Genomic DNA, 12373 nt, shown 5'->3' on the forward strand with positions numbered 1-12373 from the left:
TGAGAGTTGCTGCTTACCGTTTCTATAAATCTGTTCAAGTCTTTTTTTGTTGTCTGTTGTTTAGCTGTTTTCACTTTTACCTAAATTACATTCCACTTTCAGGTTCTCAGTTTGTTCATCCAAATTATCCAGGGGAAATAAAAAAAAAATTGAAACAGCTAATTTCCTTTTTCACTCTACTGTGTAAAATGTGAACTTCTTTTCCCTGACATATTCCAAGATCTGTCTGAACAGATAATTGTATCTCATCCAGTTGGTTTCCAAATGGATAGCTGAATAAAGTGTTTTGTTGGGTTTTTTTTTTAATACTACCAAATGCTTCGACAGTTGTTTGCAGAAGATAATATTACTGCTGTCCTGATTGATGCAGATCCTCACCTAAGACACAGTTGTTCTTAACTTTGACCATAAATACTCCACAGATGATCTTCAGTATACATTGCAATATCTCTTCTTTTTCCTGCTTGCTTTTTGTTTGGTTTTAGAAGGCAGGAAGGTAGAGGGGAATACCAGTATCTAGTCCTGTGATTTATCCCACCATCAATAAAATGGCAATTATATCAGTTTTTTCTGTATTTCTTTTATTTCTGACTATTCAGTGTATCCAAGCAGAGAATGTGAAGTGTAGTAGCTGATTTGGGCTGGGTTTGGAATATGCTTTTCTTTTTAATATAGTCTTCGGTCATGGTGGGGGATGTTGAGACAGGCTTATCTGATTTTTATTAAAAAGCCAGATAAAACCTTTTGATCTAATGTGCAGAGGTAACTGGGAAAATGTTATGCTTTCACTTTGAAGGAAAAAATGAGGAAACTTCCTCTTCGCATAATTTTTTTTTTTCTTTTAATAAAAAGAAGCTCAACTGATATTGGCACTTTTTGTTATGTGAATGTGGAACAGCCTCTTGCAATAAAACATCCTTGTTGCCACTCTATGTTAAAAAGTTCTCTGAATAAATGAGCCTTAGAAAATTTCTAAATAAATATTGTAACTTGAGACTATTTCACAGTTAGTTTTTTGGAGGTTGTGGTGGTGGGGTTTTTTTTTCCCCTTACTAGTCCCTATTTGTTACTTTGGGGAAAATGGTTTGTTTTAAGAACGTAGAATAATATTTTCAATAGGTTGTAATTTTCTGTCATTGAATGGATTAAAAATATAATCTCTGCAGTAGCCTAGTATCTGTCTTGGAGAAAATTAAACCCTTTTTCATTGAAAAATGAAAAATTTTTAGTAGTCTCTGGCACTTTCAGCAATATTGGCTTTTTAAGCCCATTCTGTGGAATCATTTGGTAGGGCTTTTCATTGGATTCCTAAATAAGACTGGAATGGTTTTTGAATATAACAAAGTTTTACTTGGCTTAAAAACAATCGACATACACAATTTACTGTGCCCTGTCAAAACACCCACCTGACAAACTTTTTATCCCCCTTGCAAGTCACAAGTGCTCTATAGTTAAATTCTTCCTTGCAATCATGAAATTTTGTTACTGCTACTTGTTACAACTGAGTGATAATAGTGGATTAGGTGTTTTATAAGTCTGTATATAATGTTCAGTATTTTGTTTCTCTTGATAGGCCTCAACAAATAACGAAAGTTCAAATCACAGTTTTGGAAGCTTGGGATCTTTAAGTGATAAAGAATCAGAGGTAAGTATATGGGACAGATTCATTATTACCTCAAAATTTTAATGCTAACAAATCATAATCTTATATTCCACTTTGATGCGTTATTTTATATAGAAACTTTTAAATTAAAATGCAAAATAAACGGCTAGATAGGAAAAAGCATATATTACTAAAAGATACCATCTCTGGGAGGAGGAGACATGGCTTCATAAAAGTTTCTCTGGATTTTTGGTCATGAAGTGGACTGCTTCTGCTACTCTATGTAGTCATGCTGTGAGGATATCTACAGCTTTTAGAGCTGAAAATGCTTAAACAGTTCGCTGTCTTCTGTTTAATATAGTTTTCAAGCACAGATAAACTTTGACTGGTCTTTGGCTGCATCTTTGAAAATACTGTAGAAACTAGTTTGCTATGTTTTTTTTAAAAATATAGGTTTGCTCCAAGGTCAGACAGTAGCTATCATCCGCATTTGTAAAAGCTGCAGTTGTCACTGTGTATTTTCTTACCTAGTTACACTTCATAAGCCAAAAAAGGATTCATACCCTTATTAGGTTTTAATGTGCAGAGTGCAGACTTCCCTGGAGCAGATGATTTTCCTGCTAGTGACCGGCACTGATGTAGTTGCGCTAATGCAGCTCTTTCAGTTCACCTGTTCTGGGATGGGTGAGCCCCTGGGCCAGTTTCGCCTGTGTACATCACAGGTTGCATCGATAAGATTGTACCCGTTGTAAGCAGGAGTGTGTTTCCAGCCCAGGTGAGACCTGTGTTTGAGTATGTGTCATGCAAGAGGGAGAATTGTTTCGAGTGTGCTTTCGACGTTATTTTCACATGTTGAAGGTTCCTTTTGAGGCCTAGTTCTTGATTCACTCAGTCGCTGTGAGACACTGTCTGATGTTTGATTTTATACTAGGCTGAGCACCAAGTGAATTTAGTTGGTTCCCAAGACCAATAACTTATAAATAAATGTTCTATATGTGTGATTTCTTGTTTTTCTCTTTGAAAAAGGTTCTGTTATGTTTGGTGGTTCTGGTTTTTTTCCTTTGCCTTTCCCAGCTGGATTTTCCTTTCAATTGTATATAGTCTGTTTTCTTAACCAAAAGAGTCTGTCTGCCTGTTGGGGTTTTCTTTGTGGCTTTTCCTAGAGATACTTTGGGCAGTGTTGCAGTGATGCTGTGCTGGTGTAGGTGTGGGAATGGAAATGGAAATGAGCCTGAAGGTTACCATGCATTATTGCACTTCCTTGACAGAAAAACATGTCTGTGAGTATCGGAGTGATCTCAAAACACAGACTATACATGTAATAACTTTTTGGTGTAGAAAAATGTTATTTTACACTTGTATACATGAGGTATGGAGGCAACGATTTTCCAAGGCATGTAAGTTTGAAAGTTCAACCCATATCTACAGACTCTGCACAGTGTTTTAACCTCAAGCCGTGCATAGGTATAATTTTTTTTTTAAATATTCTAAAACTTGGATTCTAAAATAGAAGAAGATTTTTTTTTCTAAAAAGTCCCTGCACGGATCTCCAGTGCACAGTGCTCCAGGTTTCTTCTTTGTTTACTGAAAGATGAGTCTTAATGACATTGAATAATGAAATATTATTTCTTGACCCATTTTCCAAAGTTGTCAGTAGTATGCACTTAAATTAAATTATAATTGTAACACCAAATATGTTAATAAGTTTTTAGAGTTTTGTTCTTAAAATAACATCTGGTTACTTATATTCTATAATCCTATAAAAAGTACACTTTAGTTCTTAATATTGCAAACAGGTTGTACAATTTTTTTTTTAATGGTGTGACAATGAAGTCTTAATAAGGAATTCCTCTTGTGGATGATAGTGTAGAAATATAAAGACTTCATCATACAGGAAGCAGTACCATAATTTGATGCCGAAAGAGAACTGTTGTATTACAATAAATTTTGGGAGAAGAAAAGTAGAAATGCAAATCTTAGAATAATTGAAATTAGTTTCTAGCAAGAATATTGGTTTCTGATGAAATCGTGATGGTACATTCATGTCATCATTCTGTGTTTTCGTCACCAAGTGGCACATTAAAAGAAAGTCTTTGACACTTAGTTTTCAAAACGAGGCAGGCTTCCCACACACACCCCACCTTGTTGTTTTTCTGGTGCGAATGTTTTCTTTTTTAGTTTTTGCACATGGGACTGCAGAAAATACAACCATTAGAACTGCGGTCTTTTTTTTCTGTCTGATGGACGTATTAAGAGGGACAACTTATCTCAATAATAGTTTTAATTAAGATACTTCAGAGAGGTAAACTTTGATCTGCAAAATAGCTTGAAGCCAGGATTTGTTCTGGGTTCAGTTCAGCCTTATGAGCAATAAACACCAGCTGGATGTTTGATCTTAAGATCCAGGCCTACATTCCAGGTTATTTTTAAATGTATACATTATTTTTATTTTATTAAGTGCTTTGTTGCTGTGCTACATAGGTCTTAATTTGAGTGTGTATTAGCTACTTGTAGTTGAGAGAAATCCTAAATTGGCTAAATAGGGTTGTGAACAAGTGCTTCTGGTAGTCTTCCAATATTTTGGCCTTCCCCATCATTCCTTGTTAAAGTGGATTACTCCTTATTTTGGTTACAAATACGTTCTTGTATTTATAACTATTTTACTATTATTGTATTTACTATATATATTACTATATTATACTATTTTCTATTTTCTTTAGATGATGAATTATTTAAAGGACAGTTTTGTCTGTGGCTTGATTTGTCCAGTTTGTTTAGTTATTTAAATGTTTTGCTCTGCTTGGATGTAGCTGTTTAGTTGCTGAGGTTCCCAATAATACACAACTCTCATAATAAATGTGATTTCAGAAGTAACTAAAGGTTTGATCTAATTGGAATTTATAATGTGTTGCAGAGAAAAATAGCGCTGCTGTATTTGTGTGCTGTAGTTGTAAAGCTTTGGGGGGAGGGTAGAATTTAGAAGAAAATAATTGTGGAAAACTATAAACTCATTCATTATGCATGTGAAAAATATTAACAACTAAAAAAACCTCATGACTATTAAGCATACCGGAGATTTTAAGTGTTGAGAAAAAAAATAAACACTTTTATTAAACATTATTTTAATTTTTTTTTCTTCTACAAAAATAACTTCTTGAGTTATGCTGTTACCAGTTCTACGATAATGGTAGAAAATATTTAACTATACATAAAATATATAAAAATATTTATCTCAGTATCTTTTTGTAAAGGAGATCGACTAGTTGAGAATTGGTACTTAGAAATATTGATTTTGTAAAGGAGTATGTGAAAAACCAAGACTTAAAACTCTAAGTGTGAAGAGAACTAGGATCAAGATCATGATGGATGAGGCTCTGCTAATATGTAAAACTGTGGGTAACTTTAATGTAGCTTTAACAACCGAACTTTGGATAGCTTCAAAACTATTTTGTCTGGCTTCTGAAATAGTGGGGTTTTAATCTAAATCTTGACCATACATAAATCCTTTTGAAGTGACTGAAAGTAGCTTCGATCTTCATTTATCAGTAGGATACTCCTCAGCCCCATTAGTCTTCAGTTTCTTGTAATTCGTATGATTCCATTCATTAGAAAGGATTTTGGAGAACATTTTCTAATGATTGATGTACGCTGTACCATTACCATGTGAATTTTGTACTTGGAAAAGGTGAATGTGACCTTGTTTGGTAACCTCATTAATAACCTCATTAGTGTGCTAATACTTTTTGCTTGGAAGGTTAAATTAAACACTGAAAGAAATCAGAAGAGCTTAAGGAAATAGACATTTATTAATTATTTGAGTTTCAGTTTTAAAACTATAAACCTCTTCAAATGTCTGGTTTTTAAATACAAGACATCAGTCACTGCAGTTGAAAAATGATTCTGGTGGAGGAAATCTTAAATGTTTAGTCATTAATTAGCTTTTAAAGAACTTATTTTTGCTTGATATGGTAGGTAAAAGTGACTACGTTAGAATGATAACTGCAAAATTGAAAGCTGGAAAATAAGAATAACATGAAAATGCTTGGTTAAATAGTTTTGATTTAGTTTTGTAGGAAGATAGCCTAATGTTGCCTATTTACTTGGCAGTAATTGCAAATTATTAAAATAATATTTCTAAGCTATCCTTTCTGCTTTTAGAATCACATAGTCTTAAGATAACTTCATTTCCAGGAGTCCGTTTTGTACAGTTTGCTAATGTGCAATAGCATGGTAAAAGATCCAGATTTTGATTGGAAGAGTTTATTTAAAATGAAATTTATGTAATTTTAACTTCATTTGTAGCGTTATAATACAACAGTTATAATTGTAAAACTTCTGAAGGTGCTTTTATGAAGCTATCCACAGAGCTAAAACTGCTAAAAAATACATGGTATAGATAAGGAAAGCTTTTCTTGTCCTGACTCTTCTTCTATAGACTGATCATTTTCTGTGGATCACAGGTAACTTAAAGTGGTTCTTTGCCAAAATAAATATTTTAGGGTATTTTTAATAAATTTATATTTGAAGATACCATGTGAAGGTTTTGGAACTGAAACATACTTGAAATGCTTCTAGTTGAAATTTGAATTTTGATATCATTTGCTGTGTTAAGAAAAGAATACTTTGAGCACAAATTGCTAAATACAGTGGAATCATAAAATGATGGTATAAAAGAATGAAGCATTTTATCACTGATCTCAAATTTAGTCTGAGAGATTAGGTACCGTTGATTTCTTGATTGTAAAACAAAGTTCATGTAATGGCTTCTGTGCTTTCTCCAGTTGCTGGTATGAGGCTGCTCAGAGGCTGAAAACACCCACAGCTGCAGGATCTTTTCCTTCAACCAGAGCAGCTTGTAGAATTTAACTTAAACAGGGGAGACTAACTGGTTTCAATCCTTAAATCAAGAGAGCAAATATAATTTAGAGATGCTTCTGATCACAGCGCTCTCTTGTTATCTGTGTTGTACATGCTGATTGTAGTTTCTAGGCAACTATATATAATCTTTCTGGAATAAATTTTAAGCCGATCTGTATTTTTTAACTTATCATTGATATTTTTCTTTGAATTTCTTGAGATACAAATATAATGGGGAGGGGACAGCAACCCTTTCCAGCTGTATAGATACTCAGATTTTGAGCAGTTGCTCTCTTTTTTTTGATCCTAAGAAGATTCTGGAAATCTACAGTTTATATTAGTTTGGAGATGACTTCTGCACTTCTGAAAATACATAACATTATTGGCTTCCTATTGCAGCACTAGAACTTTGTGTTTATACTGTGGCAATGTGTAGAAAACACCATCAAGATCAGCTTATTTCACTAAGTATTAAGCTTTAAAACACCCACAACTATAATCTGAATATCTTGGTAAAATATAGCCATAAGTGAAACATAAACTCCAGAATGGATGAAAAGGTATAATTGCTTAACAATTAGTATGTAGAATTTCCCTTTGGGAAATTATTTAAGAATTATTTCTCACTTCCTTCAATATCTTTTCTAGCTTATATTTGTCGGATTGACCAAGGATCATATTATTTAACTGTGATCTGAAATTACATCCCTGCTGAATTGTGAAATCATGTTTTATGAATGAGAATTTAAATTTATTTTGCAACAATTTAGCAATAATAATATAAATAAATAGAGCTGCTGTTGGATCACATTCTTTTTGTTGTTTGTAGACTCCAGAGAAGAAACAGTCAGAACCTTCCAGAGGAAGAAAAAGAAAAGCAGACACCCAGAGTGAAAGCAGCCAAGGTAAAATAACAAGTAAATGAATTAGATAGTTATTGCGTGTATTTAATCAAATTATAATGCACAAAGTTTTGACTGTTAGCCTTAAAAATTCTGTATTTGCTTGCATGGAACAGGTGTTGGGTTTTGGATGATAAATTACATCTTCTCCTCCTCCCTCATTTGTTACTGAAAGGGATGGGCAAGTAAAATCTGAGCTGGGCTGGTAATTGCCTGTAAGAATTGTGTGCTACTGCATGTGTAACCTGTAGCTATGGTACAACTCTGTGTACTTTTTAAGAATTGTAGCAGTTCTTCTCATCCAAAATACTTTTATGGTTTATATTTCTTTTCAGTAGGTAAGGGGAGAAAGGGATTACGGATTATAATATCTGGTTGCTTGTTTTTCAGGTATATTCAAAAATTTAATTTTATTTTTCTTTTTTATGGATTACTGTACAGTGTAGTTGTCTAGAGGGATGGGGAAATCGGACTGAGACCGATTTGCAATTTAATATTTACAAAGCATAGTTTTTGTTATTCCTCTTTCCAATGTGACTTTTGGGGGAAGAATGGTGGAAGCTTAACCTCAAGACGAGAATTCATCAGAAGGAGAGAGGAAATAGTTTTGATAACATCTGTATTAGCTTTTTTTGTTTCTAACTGAGCTAGGAAGTGTCGCTTCAGATACATATCAATGGGCTCCATATCTGGAAGTCTTAATGATGCAACATGCTATTAGTAGGAGCATTATGTAGTTCGACTAAAATTAATTTCTTCGTAAGTGTTACTTCATAGAGACCTGCTTCGTTCAAAGAACTTGAATGAAATTTCCTATTTCCATTGTTCTAGTAGCCTATCCTTCCTGCTACCAGTAAGAGTTGAAATTAGAGATGATAGAAATTTTAGGAACTTCTCGGCATAGACAACATGATTATAATATCTTATAATTACTGTTTTACTGTCAGCAGCAGTGAAACCAAGTAGTTTGCACTGCAGTACTCTGAAGGAACTGGCCTAGGAAACTGCAGCATATTGGAGTGGTATAGTCCAGTTGAAGCACAGCAAATACTGCTGTTTTATTGAAAAAAGGAACAAGAGGTCCATCTCTTGTGTTTTGCATACCTAGGATTTTGACTTTGTAATATGCATAATAATCCATAAAAGTTGAAGAAAAGTATTGTTTAGAACATGGAGGTAATTTGAAAGTGGGATAAAAGTCAGTGTAAATCTATTCGTAATTGGTTGTGCCAAAATAATTTGATGTATTTCTTCAGTGCAGAGTTCTGTAACATGACATTAGATTTTTTCTGTACTAAAAAGGAAAGCAGTCTATCTCATTTATCTGGATGGAAGCAAATTCTAATTTGATAAAGCGATATATGGGAATTAAGCATGAAGACAGAAATCACTAGCAGAATTATAGGGTCAGTAAAGAACTGGCTAGATGGCAGTAGCAGTGATATGTATTCTAACTGGGTAACTGCTGGAAGGGGTAGCTGTGTGCTGTTCTAGGTCTTCGAATTATTTTATCTGAATATTTCTGTTAAAAGCCTTGACACAAAAAGGGCTACCAAATGTTTCTGTTTCCTCATGGTATTTCTTTGACACAAAGTTATGCAGCTCTGCCAATATAGAGGTGTACTGGACTAGGAAGAATTCTTCAGGGCTGAAGCAATAGAAGAGCTTGAAAAACTTCGCTAAAATGTCCAAAATTACATTTTCAGACCTATGGGTAATGATCTCCTAATTTATTGCAAAAAATTCTTTCTATAAAGAAAAAAGCTTTGAACAATGGTCCGTTTTCAAGTTGTTTCCTAACAGGTAGTCTGACTTGAACAAGAGACAAATACAGTCTTAAGATTTATCAGTTATCTTGAGGTCAAATAGAAGAAAGCATTTATGCCACTGGGTAAGGCCCTGGTGCAATCTCTCGAATGCCACATATTTGACAGGTCCTCACATTGAAGAAAGATGAATTTGCATTGGTGCTTCTGAAGTCTCACTGACGATTAAGATAAAAGAAATTCTGCTCTCCCGCTCTGCTCTATTTATGTCTGTAGTTAACCCTGTGAGTTAGCTGATTCATAACCAGGTTGGGACGAATGGAAACACTTGTCACTCTCCATGCCCACAGTGTTGTTGGCACTTAGGGAAATCCTTGGGCTGAACATTTGGGCACAATAACCCACCTGGAGCATATGATGTTAATAGACTTGGTTAATTTGATATTTTAGAAGTGAGTGAAGTTTGAGATAGACAGGGACATAGAGCTAAAGGTTTGATCTGTAGGATGAGAGATGAGTTTCCTGTTACCTAAAAGAGGTCTAGGCATGCACTGATTTGGTTTAGGAATTGAAGAAATTGAAGTGTGACTTAATTTCTGATTTCTCAATGAATGGAATAGGTTGATCTCTTTGTTATGGACAATCCCTTGATTATCTACATAGGGAGATCACATACTAGCACATCAAAGAAAACCAATTAACAAGTGGTAAGACCTTGCTATAGTTACTGTATAGATAAAAATATAAGACATATCTGTAAGTAATTTATTTAATCGATTCCAATGTATTAATATATTTGTTTCAGGAAAGAATATTGGGGGACGTGGTCACAAGATTAGTGACTATTTTGAGGTAAGGTTTTTGTGTGTTTGTAAAATTTACTTCAGCTTTAAAATTTACTTTTAGCTTTTTTTGTATTACAATTTTTTTGATGGTAATGGACAGCCATCTTGAGAGGATACTTTTTTCTTTATGTACATTTATCAGCATTAAACCTTAGAAGAAGAGATGCAGTGGTCTCTTGGTGCAGCCTGAGCTAAAATACAAAAACCATTTTCTTTCACACTTTTCTTTGAATGACCAAAGGTTATACTAATAAAAGAAATACCGTCTAATTTACAAATTCTGTGTGCAGATGAGCTGTATCATTCAGTAGATGTATAATGTGTTTTGATAAGAAGATTAACTAATTGGAGGTCCGTATCTTCTCCACAGTACCAAGGTGGAAACGGCTCTAGTCCAGTGCGAGGCGTACCTCCTGCAATCCGATCTCCTCAGAATTCACATTCCGCTCCTTCTTCTGTAAGTTTGTGAACTTCATAATGCTGGAGATACTCTCACAGTCTAAAAGTAGCATAATTGAAAAGAATCTATATAGAAGTGAAGAGTTTTCGAAGGAGGGAATCCTGGGGAGGAGTTCGTTCTTTCAACAGCAGAAAAAAGGATCAAGTTAAATATTAAAACTAAAATTTTCTATTAACACTGAAACTTTTTTCTAAAACATCATTTTAAAATACAAAGTAATTATGTAAAGTGTTGAAGATATGTTGAAATGTTCTAATGACAGATGTTCACAAGCCTCACACAAAAAAGGGGAGGATTTTTGTTACTTATGAGGAAACCGAACCCCTAACTTGGGATTTTAAAAGCTCCGTTTTTGATAAATTTTGGTTTTAAATAATTGATACCTAATTTGCCTGTATCATTTTAATATTCTCTTCATTTGTCATGCTAATTAATTTTTTTCCTCATATGCACAATTTCACAGAATCACAGAATGTTAGGGATTGGAAGGGACCTCGAAAGATCAGCTAGTCCAATCCCCCTGCCGGAGCAGGAACACCCAGATGAGGTTACACAGGAAGGCGTCCAGGCGGGTCTTGAATGTCTTCAGAGAAGGAGACTCCACAACCCCTCTGGGCAGCCTGTTCCAGTGTCTGTCACCCTCACCCTGAAGAAGTTTCTTCTCATATTTAAGTGGAACCTCCTGTGTTCCAGTTTGTACCCATTGCCCCTTGTCCTATCATTGGTTGTCACCGAGAAGAGCCTGGCTCCATCCTCGTGACACTCACCCTTTACATATTTATAAACATGAAAGAGGTCACCCCTCAGGCTCCTCCAAGCTAAAGAGACCCAGCTCCCTCAGCCTTTCCTCATAAGGGAGATGCTCCACTCCCTTAATCATCTTTGTTGCCCTGCGCTGGACTCTCTCCAGCAGTTCCCGGTCCTTCTTGAACTGAGGGGCCCAGAACTGGACACAATATTCCAGATGAGGTCTCACCAGGGCAGAGTAGAGAGGAAGGAGAACCTCTCTCAACCTACTAACCACCCCGCTTCTAATACACCCCAGGATGCCATTGGCCTTCTTGGCCACAAGGACACAGGGCTGGCTCATGGTCATCCTGCTGTCCACCAGGACCCCCAGCTCCATTTCCCCTACACTGCTCTCTGACAGATCGTTCCCCAACTTATACTGGAACCTGGGGTTGTTCCTGCCCAGATGCAAGACTCTACATTTCCCCTTGTTATATTTCATTAAATTTTTCCCTGCCCAACTCTTTAGCCTGTCCAGGTCTCGCTGGATGGCAGCACAGCCCTCTGGCGTGTCAGCCACTCCTCCCAGCTTGGTGTCATCAGCAAACTTGCTGATAGTACACTCAATTCCCTCATCCAAGTCGTTGATGAATGTATTTCAGTGTTAAGCATACCAACATGTGATTCTAAATGGCGAAACAGATTCCACCAGTTACAGAAAGGATTTGGTTTTTCTGCTGGTAGACCTCAGCTTTCAACTCCAGACATTCTCGTGTTAACAGTGTGGAGTGTAATACAGATTCTGGAATTTGGCTTGAAAATGGTCTCATTCACACAAACTAGTGAGTTTTGGGAAGTTTCATTAACAGGATTTGTGTTCTGATCTGCACACACTTCCCCTTTCTGGTTCTCCCATGGAAAATAACCACTCCAAAAATAACTCACATTATTTTTGAGTTGTGAAAGCTTAGAATCAGAAAAATAAGTCTTTGTAAGACTGACATCACCCTGTGTCAGTCTTATATTGTCTTAAATCTTTGCCTGTTTCCCAAAAGTGACAATCTCAGTTTTCTCAGAGAATACATTTTATTCTTTTTAAACTGCAACTGATGTATAACAGTGTAGTGGTAGCTCCCAATGCAGTGCTCCAAGTGGTATCTTCTGTAATAAAGATACCTTATTTCTCTATTCTATATGATTTTCCTGCCAAT

General features: G+C 35.4%; 1 protein-coding gene across 3 annotated transcripts in view; it reads left to right on the top strand.

Moving 5' to 3' along the window:
* TLK1 (tousled like kinase 1) overlaps positions 1–12373 on the top strand; it is a 70206-nt gene that overhangs the window by 27602 nt on the left and 30231 nt on the right. For all 3 annotated transcript variants that reach the window (XM_065637839.1, XM_065637840.1, XM_065637838.1), the window contains exons 3-6: positions 1574–1645; positions 7290–7365; positions 9934–9980; positions 10344–10430. In XM_065637839.1, the coding sequence (XP_065493911.1) occupies positions 1574–1645; positions 7290–7365; positions 9934–9980; positions 10344–10430 (282 nt within the window). The remainder of the gene's footprint in view (positions 1–1573; positions 1646–7289; positions 7366–9933; positions 9981–10343; positions 10431–12373) is intronic.

This window comes from Caloenas nicobarica, chromosome 6 (genome assembly GCF_036013445.1).
Source record: "Caloenas nicobarica isolate bCalNic1 chromosome 6, bCalNic1.hap1, whole genome shotgun sequence".
Taxonomy (NCBI): Eukaryota; Metazoa; Chordata; class Aves; order Columbiformes; family Columbidae; genus Caloenas; species Caloenas nicobarica.